General features: G+C 39.9%; 1 protein-coding gene across 2 annotated transcripts; it reads right to left on the bottom strand.

The window, feature by feature from the left end:
* Positions 1–9,440: 9,440 nt before the first annotated feature.
* On the bottom strand, positions 9,441–17,716 carry LOC131248922 (probable histone H2A variant 3). Of its 2 annotated transcripts, none has more exons than XM_058249448.1 (3): positions 17,563–17,716; positions 16,903–17,018; positions 9,441–9,979 (listed from the first exon to the last, which is right to left on the bottom strand). In XM_058249448.1, exons 2-3 carry the CDS (start codon positions 17,008–17,010, stop codon positions 9,683–9,685), a joined length of 405 nt encoding a protein of 134 aa, XP_058105431.1. In that variant the 5' UTR covers positions 17,011–17,018; positions 17,563–17,716; the 3' UTR covers positions 9,441–9,682. The 2 variants fall into 2 exon arrangements, with proteins under 2 accessions (XP_058105431.1, XP_058105432.1); XM_058249449.1 differs by lacking the exon at positions 17,563–17,716 and adding an exon at positions 17,383–17,406.
* Positions 17,717–17,992: the final 276 nt, after the last annotated feature.

Below are 17,992 nucleotides of genomic sequence, written 5' to 3' on the forward strand. Positions count from 1 at the left end.
GATATCTTTCTGCTACTTGAGCTATGGATCAGGGTGTATTCCCGTTGTTTTTAATAACGAGGAAATACGTATCTTCAGTCGTTCATTTTCTTCGCATAATATTGTTTACATGTGGGGGCCATCATTTGGAACTTACCTTTTGTTTGGTGGGCCACATTGTAGATCCCAGATGCCGCAGAAAATATCTTCCATTACTAGATTCTAACCGTCTGATTTGGACAGATATAATCGTCTGATTCGTTATGGCGGGCGGGCCTGGTGTTAGATGGTTGTTGCCCCGAAAAACTCCCCCACCAGACAATTCTGACCATTGCAATCGACGCCGTTAGATGGGAACCATCGTCGTACTGTCTTATTTGAGTGGATACCCTTATGTACGTATTTGTCTTCCCAGCCGTTTATTTATCTGCCACAGATTGAAAGGTCAGAATTTTCCTGTTGAAGATATTTTTGGATCATGGTCCATCCATCGAAGGAAGCAACGGATCAGTGGTCTAGATTACCAATCATGGACACCACTTGTCAGAATTCAAAGCCCACGTAACCGTGCAAAGACACACGTTCCGTATCATGGGTGCGGCTTCGATGGATCCCCGGATGCACCAAGGTGGGTGGGATCCCTGAATGTGGGGCCCGCCGTGATGTATATGACTTACATCCATGCCGTCCATCTGTGTTGAAAAATCATTTTAGCACATGATCTAAAAAATGAAACATATCAAAATCTAAGGTTGACCACGGTACTGGAAACAGTCGTGATTGAATCTCTGCCATTAAAAACCTCATGGGGTCCACCGGAATGTTTATTTTCCATCCAACTTGTTTATAAGGCTAAAATGACCTCGATGAAAAGAAGACACATATATCATCTTGATCCAAAACTTTTGTGGCCCACTTGAAATTTTTAATAGCTAATTACTGCTGTTTTTTGTAGTATGATCTACCTTAGATTTGGATCTGTTTCATTTTTTAGATCATCCCCTAAAATAAATTTTCAATACAGATGGATGGCATGGATGTAAGGCAAATACATCAAGGTGGGCCCCACATTCAGGGAACCCGGTCCACCGAAGCCGCACCCTCGGATCATACAGGTCCTGGATCAACCTGCCAAGAAAAGGGCCGCGCTAGTACTACCGTACGCATGCGGTGATACCGGGAAGATCGAGAGCGGATTAAGTGATACCCCAGCCTCACCCAAGATGGTGCGGCCCTTACCGTAGGTTACCGTGGGGCCCACATTGATGTATGTATTATATATCCACGCCGTCCATCCTTTTTACAAGATAATTTTAGGGCATTATTCCAAAAGTTAAATATATCCACCGTACCATAAGAAACAGTGATAATTGACCATTAATGGGCTACAAAAAGTTTTGGATCATGTTAATATTTGTTTTAAAAAAAAAAAAAAAAAAACTTCATCCAGGCCTATGAGAACTTATCAACAAATTGGATGGTAAATAAAAACAAGGGAACATTAAGTTGCATCCTAAGTAAGAAGTTTTTAATAATAGGACAGCCAATCATCACTATTTCTTAGGATATGGTCCACCTGATAATTGGATCAGCTTCATTTTTTTAGTAATGTCCTAAAACGATTTGTTAAAACAGATGAACGAAGTAGACACATAATACATACATCAAGGTAGGCCCCACGGTAACCCCATGGTGAGGGCCGCACCGTCTTGGGTGAGGCCAGGGTCACACCTAATCCACTCTCGGGAGGATGTGTGTCTCACATAGACTTGGTTACAAACCGAGTAAGCTCGATAAACTCGACTCGAAAAAACTCGGCTCGACTCAGTGGGACGAGTTGAATCGAGTTATATTTTGGAGCTCCAGTAAAAAAATGAGTCACTCCAGTCAAAAAACGAGTCAAGTTCGGCCACTAGGTCACTCGACTCCACTCAAAACTCGACTCAACTCAGGCTCGACTCGGTTCGAACTCAACTCGACCGACCAGTAATATAAAAGGTTGAAAAAAAATCCCTAGATTCATTCTCATTCACTATCAGACGAACGAACGATTGCCCTTCTCAAACCTCAGTTCTCCCTTACCTCTTTTCCTCCTTTTCTCATTCTCCATTCCTCCTTCCCAAATCCCAAATCAGATTCAATCCTTCAGCCTTCGCTGGAGCAATGGAGCCTGGAGGCTAGAAGTGAAATCAGACAGTACTCTCTCTCTCTCTCTCTCTCTCTCTCTCTCTTCTTTTCCTCTGTTCCGGCTTGAAAACTAGAATCATCCATCATCATCATCATCATCTTCTCTCTCTCTCTCTCTCTCTCTCTCTCTCTCTCTCTTCTTTTCCTCTGTTCCGGCTTGAAAACTAGAATCATCCATCATCATCATCATCATCTCTCTCTCTCTCTCTCTCTCTCTCTCTCTCTCTCGCTCTCCCCTTGTTCTTTTTTAATTAATGGCTTTAGGATCTTCTTCTGTAGATCTCAGCATGAATCATGAAGATATGAAATTGCGAAATAGAAGGAACTTTCAGTCCGAATTGCTAGATAGTTCCATTGATGGGAAACATAGAGTTAGAAGTCTCATAGTTGTGTATACATACTACCAGTCCGAATTGCCATCCGATGGGAAACATTCAACTAGAAGGCCCATGTATTCAGAGCCATCAGTGCCAACGTTGTCTCCTTGAAAATGCTAGATAGTGGTAGTGGTAGAAAGGAAATTAGAGAATAGTTCCATTGAAGAAAAAAAAACCTTCCATATCTTTCGTCTACTCTTATAAAATCTCTACATGCCAAAGACAAGATCATGAATCACCAATGATGATGATGATTATATAGAATCTTTCTTGATGTGTTGTTGCATGTATAATGTTATCTTTGATGAATCAACGCACTCATACTTGTAAGATTCAAAATAAATGTTTCTAAAATTAAGTTGCTAGCATAATTAGTTTAATTGGTAATAGTCTAAAAATTATAAATCTAAGATCAAATTGCTTCTCTTCTTTATAAGATGTTCATAAATTTCTATGAATTTTGACCTTATGAAACTGGTTGTTTTGCACCTACTAGAAGAAGTATTCATGGGATCTTCTAAATGTGAGTGGCAATATTGCATGCAAAGAAAAACTACTACTTAAAACATAAGAGGGAGGGTCAAAGAAGGATAGCTGATTATGCTACTTTTGTAATGAGTATAGGCTTTCGTTGTATTTTGCATGCCCTGGGATCTTTCAAATGCTTATGTGTGGGGCCTCAATAACAATATTTGAGAATAACATGATTGATTCCTCAAAACTCATGACAACTTTGGATATCCTTCAAAAGTCAAAACATGCATCGTCCCCTCTCCAATGTCTACCCCAACATGCAACCAAGCTGCCCTTTTGTGGCTTCCCTTCATCAAGGAGGCTTTTCTAACTACTTAAAAATATGTCATGCTCGTATGTTTAGTATATCTTTATGCCCTAAAATTGCTACTGTGACACTTGATAACAGGTGTCATACTCATAATGTCACTTCAAGCATAAATTCCATAATGAGGGCTAGACACACGCATAGTCCCCATGTGCCATGCCCGGGAAATATGGGCATACATTATGTTGTAACTTATCATAGTTTTCTAATATCTTTTGATGATTACACATCATAGATCTGTTTGCAAACAATGGTCCTCTATATTTAAAAGAAATAGTGGGTGTTATCCTTTCTTCCAGTGTCAAAAGAATTGTAGATTGCTCATGTTCATGATATAGTGAAGGAGATATGTTGTTTGAATTATGACAATTTTGAGTTAGAGAATTGCTACATTAGTATTACATTTTCTATATTTCTGTTGTATTTGAATAGTGGGTTATAAGGGCTGTTTGGTTTTCATATAGCCTGTAAATATCAGTGTTTTTAGTAGCGATGTAGCATATGCAACTTAGATGAAGATTCGTATGCTTGAGTTGCATCTCGCATGGCATGACCTTGGTATGGCCGACATCATTCATGTCTTGCATCGCATAACCTTAGTACAGCTAATAGTATTCATGGATTCATCAGCATATTCCACATTACTCTGATACTGCATAATTGTATTACTATCTTACGCACACACTTTCATCACCCTCTAAGTTTTCCATAAGCTTATGCACGACCGTTGCGTGCAGGTGACGTTGGATCGCAGCAACGCTGAGGCTAAAGCGCATGAAAGATCATTTTGAAGTTTTTGTCTATCATAATTGTATTTCCCTTTACGCGCACTGTACTTATAAATTTTTTACCATAGTGGAAATGTGATAGAGTTTTTGGTTGTTGTTTGTAAGTTATGCCTTTGGTTATGCTTATTATGAATCAAACTGACGTTGAAAATCCTCCTTATACGATCCCAGGATCGGAACCTGGTAAATGGGTACCATGAGCTAAGAATGGGGTACTACGGAGGTTGTCGGCGCTGGATTCGGTGATCGAAAATTTTGTGAGCCCGGTTTTCGAGTTTGGGGCGTGACAAAACTATTTCATCTTCCATATCAAAGATAAGGACGCTATAAATACCATCAAATATTTCCTTAAGGTTAGCCGAGGTTGGAGGGGGGAGAGACCTAAAGCTATTGAGAATGAACTCACTAACCTTAATGTCTCGCTGACGACCAAGGTCATTGATAGCCCTATACCCAAACCGATTTATAAGGCTGTCATGCCTAAGCCATGGGTCGAATCAAAAGTTGATTTTTTGACCATTGCCAATGAGGTATTTAATGTGAGGCTTAACAATGGGTCTAACACCAAGAATGCTCCGTCAAGCCCAAGATGCATTAGAGGGAATATTTTGGGTCCAAAATGATTTATCATAAAAGTATTTTACACGGACCCAAGAGCTCCAAAGACTTTTATCATCTGTAATAATTTTTCATAAACTTTTGACCATACAAGCTTGGTTAGAAATAAAAAAAGAAGTGATTCCCAAATCGCCCTCAGCTTTAGAATTTAAAGTTACATTCCTTGAACTTATGACGCGTGATAAAATGTACACATATGTTCCTAGTGATGAAGACTAGATGAAAGCTAAACATATTCATCAATTTCTGAAAGTTTTTTACGACCGCATAATTTTTTTTTTCTGGGAATAAGTATCATACAGAAAATCAATTTCTTCTAAAAATTATTTTCATTATGAACGCTCTAAAAAAGTGTGCTAACGAGGGTCCAATTTTTTTTAAAATTGATGGATTTGGGAATGCAAATAAAATTCGATAAGTATTGGGCCGAATATCATTTGTTAATGGCCATTGCATTTATTATGTATCCACGGTATAAGATGACAATGATTACATATGTTTTCAGATCACTTTATTCCAGTTCTGAAAGAGTTTCAGCAAAGATCGTCATTATTCATGTTGCAGTTGAAGAGTTGTTCACTTCATATGTTGGTACTTTCGCTATAACATTCAGTACAATAGTTACTCTTCAAACTATGTATAGTATTTCTATTGGAGAAGTATGACATCGTAATTTTATGTCTTTTTTATATGAAGAAGAAACAAAGACGCATAAAATTAAATCAGAATTGGAGAAGTATCTAAAGTAGCCAGTCATAAGGTTACAAGAAAATGATTTTGATGTTTTACAATGGTAGAAGTCGAGAGCTCACGAATACCCTAAACTTTCGGTAATGACACAAGACATATTATCAATTCTAATTTCGATCGTGACATCGAAATCAGCTTTTAGCACAGGAAGTAAGGTTGTTAACAAGTATCGAAGCTCACTCGCTTCGAAAACAGTTGAAGCACTGATATATATATATAGCAAGATTGGTTGCATATAGTTTAAGGTGGTAACAGTTTTGATTTTGAAGAGTACGAGAATGAGAATACAAGTAAAGATAAGGTTTATAATGCATCTAAAACTGTTCGAAGGAATGTAAGCTTTTAAAATTCCGTTTAAGCTTTTATCTTTGTAATGTATTTTTGCTTCTGTTTTGGATTTGATGTTGAGGACCAACATGTGGCATCTAGAAATTTATATGACAATCTTTTATTGTCTTAATAATGTGACATGTTAGATATTTTAAATTTAATATCGTTGACATTTAATTTATATTTTTTAGTAAAAAAATATAATAAATTAATTTAGAAACAAACTTAACTGGACTCGAGCTTGAATTGAAAGCTTTGGCAAACAAGCCAAGCTCTAGTGTTAAGCTTGAGGGCGAGCCCGAACTCGAGTAGAGCACTAACGAGTCAAGCCGAGCTTGCCCGATGTACAGCCCCGGTCTCACATGATGAATTCCTCCATCCAACCCGTATATCCGATGATTCACCCCCAAGAAAGCCCGTGGAGTTCAAACCTTGGCCCACATTAGTTTCAAAATAACCTGAATCTTGGTATAACCCTTCATCACGACTGGATGAAGGTTATCCACTCGCTTGATTATATATACACAACATGAAGGGCTCCCAAAGTAATCAACGGTGGCTGTTCCTTCTCAATATGTTCCCTATCCTGTGGCTCGTATGAATTTTGTATCTCACTTATTTTTGGAATCTAACGGTTATCGAAGGTGACGCATCTTATGGACGGGCTGGATGCTATGAATACGTTACTGGGCCTCACATTTGCCATATACCACTATAAAGCTTACGTTGGCACCGGTATCACTGGACCGCACCCCACCCAGACATTACACCATCTGAACGATCTTAACCATCCAACGGATGGCCTGCAATCGGTTATAACAACAGAAAAAGGTCCCATCATCAATTTCCACCGTCCATCGTGTGAACACAACTAGTATTGCCAAAGACTCGTGACAATCCACAAATGGGCCCCACAAGTGGATGGACCACGTGGAATCCCCGTGACGAATGTTGGTACTACCATCCTCGGGGCCTTTGCTAACATACGCCCCCGTGTGCTGGAACATTAGGGGACACCACCAATGCGATTTGACCCCAATATCGATGGTTGCTTCTTAACTGGACAGCATCCTTCCTCCCACTCGTACTCCGTTTGGTACGCACGAATCCCACCTTCCAATACCTCCTGCGCCCTCCCGAGGATATGAACACTATGCTCGGGTCTTCAATTTCTACAACTGGGGTTCTCTTTTGAGTGATCCAGACCATTGATCTGTTGGAACACGGTGGATGGATACCATATGCCCAAATTCCCCTAGACTGAAACATCCTAGCCAACCATCTTGGGCCTTTTTATTTTTTCAATTGAGTGTGGGCCGTTGCTTTATTTATCTTATTAATTGTCTGTTTGCCGCCCATGAATTGAAATGTTAGGAGTGTTTTTGAGGAATATCACAGGATAGTGGGCCCCACTTGTGACTGAAGCCTGTTTGAGGATCCTCTAAGTCCACCCCTATCAAAGCCAGAATTTTGCTCTCTCTTTCATCCAGACCGTACAAGTGGGCCACCAGATAGATTGACCGTAGAAAAGGTATCATGGTGATCAGATCATCTTAGTCATTGCATCAATGGTTTTTAAAGAAAAACATGGATGGACAGAAAACATGAGCAACGGTCCACATTCATTGGCCAAAAATTTGCACCCATCAGACAGCTTAGATGGTGGTGGCCCACTAATTCACGCCTGATGAAGATTGGATAGAGAGCGTAATGTCATCAGGTCATGGTAAGGAACCTACCACTCGTGCTGATGTGGCACGTGTGTCCAGGGCTGTCACAGGCGGGCCCGGGGTTGCTTTGGCCCATATTTTGAACGTACGAGCCAGCGGTTTTCGTAATTTTGATGTTGGGCCCGGCCCATTTACGGGGCAATCCCTACAGCAAACGTTCTTTAACCCACGCATCCATCCAGACCGTTTATCAGGTGGGACTTTCAAACTTGGATGGGGTCATCCATTACCAAAGAAATTGATGGAAATGTGCTGCTCACGTGACGGTGGCCCACCTGATTTTTATGACAAAAGACATACATTCAGGGACCTTTATTAAACGTCCGGATTCTCTCACACGTGCCATCTTGATAGGAAATCCTGTTATTAATATTCATCACGTGAAAAGGAAGATGATTTGGTAGAGTAGGAAGAATGGGTTGATGGAAATGGGCTAGTCCAAGCCCAACCCCAATGCTTTAAAAGACTCAATGCCCGAGCCCGGCCCAGCAGCCCTCATATTGCAGCCCACAAACAGACCCGGAAATTTTTTATTGGGCCTGGACTTGATCCGACCTGGTCCGAAAATAGATAAAATCCTTATTTCCCCCTTGAATTTTCCTAAGCGGACCGTTTATCAATTGGATCACATGCACAAAAAGATCAACATTTTAGAAGAACAAAACCAACGGTTGGCGTTCAAATAGATAAATAATGGAATGAGCCCAAGCCCAATGCAAAATGATCCATGAATCCCAAAGCTGGGTTGGGCTTGTAGGCCATAGCCACCCTGATAGACGAACCCTATTGAGTTGGAGCCATCTCTCCACAGGACACGTGGCAGGTGATGTGTATATGGCCATATACCGCACCAGCTCAGATGGCTTAAAAATTTAGAAAGAGAATCTTATTAACTGATTTTTATACAGTGTTAAAAGTGTTTTAGTTGTCCACCCGTCACATTAATGGCTGCAAAATCATATTTTATAAAATTGTTTAAAAGTAAAAAATCATGGATGATAGAGCCTTCCATATAGCTGCACCTGATTTTTACACATCACTGTCCTCAGAGAGATGGCTCTACCATATTAGGTTAATGAGTCATCTGATTTGATTGATGATTCATTTTCTGGTGAGGGATGGATGCCCATATCACATTCAAGTTTCTAAAATATGGAAAACCAAGTATAACATCTCACCATCCGAGTACCCAAAAGCTCTGTGGGGCTCCCTATAGGCCCAAAACTCAAATGGGGCACACCACAAAGAAACAGCAGGAATTGAATGGCCCACCATTGAAACCTTATTGGGGCTACAAATGCTTTTGAATCTGGATGTAATATAAGAAGATCAAGGTGTGCCCCCCCAAGAAGAAGGTTTCCATGGCTGCCATTTCCAAGAGAGGTCAAGCCCATTATCTAGACCAAGTCCATTTATGGAACACACCATATTCATAAGCTTGGGGCATTTAAACTAGGGCTTGAGTCCAAAAAACAATTATCCATAACTTTAAAGAAGACCATCCCCATCCAATGATCTTGGCTGTTTGGATACAAAGAATACAAAATGTCAACATTCAAAAACCCTGTGAAATCACAACTGAGTAACTGCAGAATACAATAGTTTTCCAATATTGTTTCTCATGAAAATATTAAAAGGTCAACAATACAGAGAGCTCTCTCTGACTATTCTCATCACCATGAAAATTTGATGCTTTTTTAGGAAAACCTAGAAAATGGAAAACAACTTCTATGCTCATGCTCGTCTTTTTTCGCAATCAGAATAAAGTGGATTTCCATCTTTTCCAAGATTTTCCACCATCCCAAACAGCCCTGGATCTTTAAGTCAGTGATCCTAGTAATACTGAAGCCCATGTTTATCATCATATAAATCCTGTTAGAATTTAACATCCAAGTCAACAAAATAAAGACAACAGACTGAAATCTTCGTCTCTAAACAATACAAGTACTACACATGTAGCTAAACAAACAAGAGACCAAACCTAACTTAAAAAACCATGTAGACAACTAATCCTAAAACATCATGTCTGCCACTAGTTAAAAAACAAGAACATAAAAAAGAGTTACTAAAAGAACCAAGCTTTCATTCTTTGGAGGACTTGTTGATGAGGGATTTGTGGATGTGCGGGATCACACCACCGCCAGCGATGGTCCCCTTGATCAGGGTATCTAGCTCTTCATCCCCTCTGATTGCAAGCTGCAGATGGCGTGGCGTGATGCGCTTCACCTTCAGATCTTTGCTCGCATTCCCTGCTAGCTCAAGAACTTCTGCTGTGAGGTACTCGAGGATAGCAGCCGAGTAGACAGCTGCTGTTGCACCCACACGTCCATTAGCTGCAATCCTAGACTTCAACTGACGATGGATACGGCCCACTGGAAACTGGGATCAGCATCAAAGCAAATCAAATGAAAAGATCAGGATTAATTCTAATATAGAATATGACGTTGGCTCTTAGAAAAAGGCGTCTGTCCAACTGTTCATGGGATTGGAATTTCAAAGAATTAGAAAGAGATGAAGAAAACAAATGCATGGAATCAATCAGTGGTACAACTTAATAATAGCCGGCGATTATTATAACACAGAAATGCTCACATCCAACACAGCATAGAAGATAATGTATAGACACTGATAGATTTAAAAAAATACAAGTGTGGTCAACCTGACGAGTTGATGGTGCTAATTTTCTGCATCTTATGGTGGGGCCAACCTATTTGATAGGGTAGAATGGAAGGGGCTGATTTTTTTAAAAGTTCTCTCATGGTCATGCCAACCTATTTGGACAGGTTGGATTCCGCACGAACATGACATGTTGAAAGTTATCTGCTGGGTGGACAGTAACATATCTTCCAACCGGTTGGATATAAAACAAATAAATAAAGGGCTACAACTCGAGTGGAATCAAATCGGGCAACAAATAGGGTGGAAAGTCAAGATCAACATACATGTTGCCGCACCTGCATGGATGGTAAAGAAGACTGTTTATCATCTGAGTCCCACAGTGGACAGCATGCAGCCCAAAAAATAATGTTAACCAGACTTTTAACTAAAGACCATTACTCATTTGTCATTAATTGTCAGTTCAAGATTATTTTTTTTAAAAATCACTTCGTTAAGATCATCCGACCACTGAAAGTTTTGGACTAGAGGCTATAGGGCCCAAGGATGGAGGGCGTGATTCAATCAATTAGATAGCAACTTTTAAAGAATTGTGGGAGCCTTGATCACTCAATTTAGAAGAATGATAAAAGGATAACGAAGAAAAAAGAGCTCATTTCTCTTCTCTTTTTTCAAAAAAAGAAAAAAAAAAAGAAATATCCAAATAAATTTGCCAAGGATGACAGTGAGGCCCTTTGGACGTGGAGAACTTGCTTGTCTCTAACATCCCCAACACACATATGGCTGACATCTAGGGCCACAAGAACCACTGATCCAGTCACCTCCCATGTTCACAGGCCATAGTGGGTTTTTTTTTTTTTTAAAAAAAAAAGACAACAAAATTCATTAACCAGGAAAAAGAAAGAAAGAAAAGAAAAGGAAAAAAAAAAACAAAACGTCCAAATCAGGAGATAACCAGGACAATCAAGAAAACAGCTGAAAAAGGGAAAAGATACCACCCTCCCATGTTCACAGGCATAGTGGGGGGTTTTTTTTTCTCTTTAAGAAGACAAAATTCATTAACCAGAAAAAAGATTAAAAAAACAGCATCCAAAACAGGAGATGACCAGGACAATCAAGAAAACAGCTGAAAAAGGGGAAAGATACCACCTTCCCATGTTCACAGGCCATAGTGGGGGGTTTTTTTTTGTTTTTTTTTTTTAAGATGACAAAATTCATTAACCAGAAAAAAGAAAAAAATAGCATCCAAATCAGGAGATGACCAGGACAATCAAGAAAACAGCTGAAAAGGGGAAAAGATACCACCCTCCCATGTTCATAGGCCATAGTGGTTTTTTTTTGTTTTAAAGATGACAAAATTCATTAACCAGAAAAGAGAAAAAACAGCATCCAGATCAGGAGATAACCAGGACAATCAAGAAAACAGCTGAAAAAGGGAAAAGATACCACCAAAACAAAAGACAAAATTCTGCAGCTAACAAAGGACTAGAGTGAATCCACCAAACTCTCCACTTTTGACCCCCAAACATGCTTCTAAATATCAGTATCAGCAAATGTATTGGCCCGACCAAAGAATGATGCAATACAATGTCACATATCAGGATAAGGTCCGTATTGGTCTGACCAATATTGGAATGGCATATCGGTGCTGATACAAGCCTTGTATTAATATCTCTTTTCTAACACAGGCTTATATGGGCCCATACAACATAACGTATCATGCCGATACAGATACAATATGCCCGCATTGGCCGATACGATATCGATATTTAAAATCATACCCCCAAAAGACAATCTCACAAGAGCCTAATGCACCCAAAGAAGAAGGAAAACAAAAAAAAAAGTGCTTATTGATCTAAAAAAACGAAATATCCAAAGAAATTTGCCAAGGGGCAGTGAACCCTTTGGACATGGAGAACTTGCTAGTCTCCAACATCTCCAACGCACCTATGGCTGGCATCTAGGTCCACAATAACAAACGATGCAGTCGCCTACCATGTTCACAGGCCATAGTGAGTTTTTTGAAGGTGACAAATTCACTAACCATAAACAGGAAAAACAACATCCAAATCAGGAGACAACCAGGATAATCAAGAAAACATCCAAGGAAAAAAGATACCACCAAAACAAAAAGACAAACTACTGCAGCTAACAAAGCACTATAGTGAATCTGCCAAACTCTCCACTTCAGACCCCCCAAATATGGTTCTGAATATCAGTATCAGCGGGCATATCGGCCCAAACAAAAGATGATGCAAACGGCGTTGCATATCGATATCAAGTCTGCATCGATCTAACCAATATAAGTATGGCATATCAGTGCTGATATGGGCCATATTGTATCCCTTTTCCAACACCGGCTAATACAAACCCGTATCACGTAATGTATCATGCTGATAAGGATATGATATGCCCATATCAGCCAATACAATATTGATATCTAAACCCATGCCCCAAAAAGACCAAAAAGTAGCAACCACAAAACTCCAATATCTAAAGAGCCTAAAGCCCCAAAAGAATTTACCCTCACATGAAACCGAACTAATTTTCTAATAATTTGTTTCATGCCTTGGCCTTTGCTCAATCACTCTTTCCCAAAGTCCTATATTACGGCACATAAGTTTATTCCCATGATAATTAGTGCAATTCTGTCTCATTTATTCTTATATAACTAGGTACAATGGTACTTTTCCCATCTAGCATTTTCTTCAATCTTACAATCTTGTTGAATAACTTTGTCAACCAAAATAACCAAATATCTCCCATACACTTCGAAAACTCTATTGGTATACCAAATGGTCCGAGGGCCTTTCTTGTTTTCATCATTCTCAAAGTTGCTTTCACTTTAGATATCCTAATACTATGAAAGTATCTATGGTCTCCGACATAATTTGAGTTTATGGTTCCATCTATCGCTATGCTCTCAGCATGGCTATGATTTAAAAAGTTCTGAAAACAACTCCACCTTTCACTGTTCTCATGGTCCTTTACTAGTACCCTCTAGTTATCGCTCTCAATGCATCTAACATAGTCTACATCCCTACCCTTCACCTCTCTCATTCTCTACTAGTTTGAAGACATCTTTCTCACCTTCTTTCACTTCAATATCCTAATCCTAGGAAAGTATCTCACCTCTAAATTCCTCCATAGTCAAATGTTTCGAGCCACGGGCCCACGGCACTTCCAAACAGCTAGTAACAATCTCAAACTTTAACCTCCTTATTTATGGCAAGGGTAAATCAGGGCTGAAATAATGATTCCAAAGGTGAATCTCAAGCCAAGCATCCTTCCAAAACCAGATTTTATCACCCTTGCAAATAAAAACCAAGCCCCTTTCCTCAATTCCAAACCTGTTTGACTTGCAATGTCACTAGCATTGTCCTTACCCTGATTACCCATTTTACTAATTTTCTCACAATAACCGACCCTTGCAGTCTAGCATTCACACTTGAGAGCCACCTATTTTGAACCAACCATATTTTCCCTTAATAGCATTCCTCACATCGCATTTGGTTCCTCCCAAATCTTACCCAACTTTGCTCCCCAGTGTCCATACCAAGCTCCCCATTGCTCAAAGGTTTTTGCACTTCCTTCAAGATAATGAGATGGAACGTATGTCTTGCCTCACACCCTTCCCATAAGAAACCTCTTTGGACTAGACATCCTCCAGACATCTTATTTGTGCACAATATCCTCATGCCACCCACGGGCATGTGCGAGTGCCATGTGCAGCCCACCATTTAATGACCCATAACATTGATCAAATTGTCTAAGATTGTTGTTGATTCACCCATATAAAAAAATTATCAATGTGAAAAGAATGTGAGATAAAGGCAAAATGGTTGTATAGTTATATATGGACATGCTCCAAAAAGGCATGCAAGTTCTCAAGATGACATGCTACTTCCACTACCCAACTACTTCCACAACTTAGATTCTTCCAAACAATATCAAAATAATATAAAATAGATCCCCATTTGAAAATCGATTGTGTTACCTCGACAACAACACAAGATCAAGTGATTTGAGCATGACATGGCCAATAAAATCTTAGTTCAGAATCAGCAATCAAAGAGGTAAGGTTGTGACCTTAAAGGGACCGCCCATTAGGTGCACTCCATCAAAAGCCCAATTGGGTTAGCTTGATTAGCAAGTTGCAGAGTTCTGTCATTAGTGATTTTCTCAATCATAGAAGATGGTTTTCAGCTGATATTAGAAGGTTTCATGAGTCGTAGTTCCATACCAATTTAGAGCCTTTAAGGGTAAAATACATCCAGGAAGTTTTGATTTATAGGTTTCTAAATCACCTGCATATAGCCCTTTGGCCTTTTTAGCTGCATGTAAAATGTGGATAGTTGCTGATTTGCTGCATTCTTTTCCTGATTATTTACTTGCATGATGTTGATTGCAGCTTACAGTTTTCCATCAACAAGCTTACTAAGGCATGGTATTCAAAAGTGGGAACTATCGTTTGAGTATCAACAGTCTATATCACCAAAGCATGGCCCCCACTTCTACAAAGGAGCTGATTATAATTCCTCCAACTAGATTAGGGTCAATCATTCATCGCAATTTTCAGGTCATTGCCCATCATTGAGATAGTCCAGATCAATATGCATGGGAAGCAATTTCAAATGACTTTGTTGACATCTTAAAACAAACAAATGAAGAATTTTGAAACAGAAAGAGAAAGAGAGAGGGGACTTCACACAAAATTGTTTGTGAACCCTTCTATTTGTTTATGTATAATGATGGTCTGTTTACAGGAGAAAAAAAATTGAAGCGGGAGAAGGAAAGTAGAGAAGAAAAGAGTTAGTTTGAGAAGGAGAAGAAGGGGAGAGTTAGAGAGTTAGAGAGGGAAAGGAGAATGGAGCTCTCCTCACATTTCATAGACCCATCCCTATCAACAAACAAACAAAAGATCATTTTTTACCACAAAACCTCCAATGTGATGGCAGACACGGGCATAGATTATGGCTCATCAAAGAAGCAGCACAAATGTGCGACAATCAAATAGGAGATGATGGATACATCCATGTTTTATACCACTGCATGGACCATAACAGCCATAACTTCAAAGAAAGATGAGCAAAGGAGAGGCATTGCAGATCTTGCAATGTTGAGATGGATGTGACAAAAGGCTACAAAGGATAATATCAAGAATGATGAGCACCCAAAGCCACCTAAGAATAGCACTTGTAGCTCATAAGAGAAAATGAAGAGTGCATCAAGATGGTCTGGTCATGCATAATAAAATAAAATCAAAGACAGCCTGATAAGGCAAAGGAATTAAATTGCAAAGACATGAAACAAATAAGAGGGAAAAACCAAAATAGACGTGGTTCCAGGTGATGAAACAGAACTGAGAATACAACATTTTCTTTAGATAAAGTCTGAGTAATGGTTGGCAAAACAAGATTCTTGGACTCAAACAGAAATAGCTAGCTAAGGCTAAGGGGTCGTTTGGATGCCTGTAAATGGATCAAGTCACAAATGACTTACAGGTAAATCATTTACATTCTGCATTTAGATGGCCTTTTTTGCCTGTAAATCATTTATAGGCTGTAAATTATTTACAGCATTTACCCCCATCTCATTTACAGGAAAAAAGAAGAAGTTCAGATTTCATTTACAGTCTCTCTGTTTACTGGACTAAACAATTTAAAGGCAAAAGGCAATCCAAACACAGACAACCATTTACAGCTTAAAGCCAAACAGGACAGGCTTAAATCATTTACAACTTAAACCATTTACAGGCATCCAAATGACCCCAAAATGACACTGATAAAGAACAAATTGGAGAGCAAAAATGCCATTCATTTATTTTCCATCATTTTAAATTATTTTTTCAAAAACGGCATTAGAAGGGTAAAAACAAAATATGTAATACTTCAAAATGAATCACAAATTAAAACACACCTTCCATTCAATCAATATAACAAGCAGGTTGCATACGCTCACATCCACTGTTACCAACATAGCACATTATCATAGGCATTACAACAAACATCCAAAAGGCAATGCATAGAGCGGTTTTAGCATACAGAAACCTAAACCAATTAACACCATCATCATCTTTCCCTCTCTCCCAACAATATAGGATCGTTTTTAAACAATAAAACCAGCTAACCCTTCCTCTTTTACCAAGGCTTTAAACTCACCTCTACAGAGACTCAGTCTAAGCTGATTAACAGTGAGGTTCAAGAAATCAGTATCAGAACATGCATAGGCCAACTCCAAAACCAAAACACATATCGGCTCATGCCAACTCATACACCACATCGTTTTCAATGTTGGCTCTTTACTTCATTCCACATCCACAATGCAAACCTAAAATGCATCTAACCTGTTTGTCAAAATGCCAATATAAAATAGCCAATGCCGTCCATGCGGACTGACATTTCAAAACACTGGGAGGGCGATTAAAGGCCCAGATTCATCATATAAGCGTAGCTCACACATGGCTAGCTCAGGGCATAGCCCTAATCCAATCATTGATCAGAACAAGAAAAACCAGGACTCAGACAAACCCAGCCCACAGAGAGCCGGGCGAGCCAAACAACGACCGCTTAGGGAAGAACCGTTAGTGCGCACTACGCACCATGCGCAATGCATCAGAGAGCATTGACTCTCCTCAAGAGAAGAAGAAAGTCATAGCCAATGTACGTGTCCTGAGATGGATTTACCTGGAGACCGGCTCGAGATGACCGGGAAACCGGCTTCTTCTTATCCTTATCCTTGTTGGCAGCGGTGGTCTTTCCCGCCAAAAGCCCCTTCCCTCCTTTTCCCGCCATTTTCTTGCCTAGAAGAAACAAAAAAAGGGAGACCGTCAATATCTCAGACCCGAAAGAAGGTGCGGCCCACCAGCTGGGCCATGTGAATGAGTGTCAGATCCACCTCAAAAGGATCACTCAACGATTTTATCTGTCCGTGTAGATCGAACGGTCAGCATTGTATTTGACGACTCGTACTTCGTCAATAGGGTTTTCATGGTGAGATCTACCTCCCATTCGGCAAGCGGACTACGAATTCACTCTTGTAGTCCGCGGGCCACTAGATCGCGAGTCCCGATAATGAAATTTTTTTTTTTTTCAGAGAAACAAAAAATATATATATATATGGGGCGGACTTCTGAATGCTTAGGGTACACAGAAAAGATGGTGCACCCCAATCTCGTAGCGGCCATGGGCGATCGAAGGATGAAGTACACCGACTCTCCGTAGACCTGCAGTCTACTGAATATTTTCCCCGTGAAGGGAAAACGGAGAAAATAGAAAGAAAGAAAAACCCGAGGATAGAGAAGGAAATAAAACCCCATGAGAGAGAGAGAGAGAGAGAGAGAGAACCTGTCACGTGTGAGTAGGACGCACGCGCGTGGAAGCGGAAGAAGACGGAAAGAAATGAAAGGAGGGTCGAGTGGTTTTGAATTTATAATGGTAGGGAGGGTAGATGCAAAGGCGGTTAGTTTTGGTGGGATGCCTTTGGATTTCAAATTTGGACTTATTTACTTAAATACCCCTAACTTTGACTAAAATAGCCTGTTGTTCAGGCTTAGGGTGACCTGATGGTAGGGGTAAAAGAGTCACAATGAGAGGAGGAACGGGAAGACTACGGTAATCGCTGACCCCTGCTAAAACCCGACGCGACTGGCCCTGTACCCACGACAACATGGAGATCCCGTGGTGGGAGACTATGTGGGGCCCACAGAGTTGCTGGGACAAATCCACTCTGTCTCAATTTCGCAAGACCACGTACTCCGGAGTCTAAAAACATTGG

The sequence above is a fragment of the Magnolia sinica genome, chromosome 6 (assembly GCF_029962835.1).
Source record: "Magnolia sinica isolate HGM2019 chromosome 6, MsV1, whole genome shotgun sequence".
Classification (NCBI taxonomy): Eukaryota; Viridiplantae; Streptophyta; class Magnoliopsida; order Magnoliales; family Magnoliaceae; genus Magnolia; species Magnolia sinica.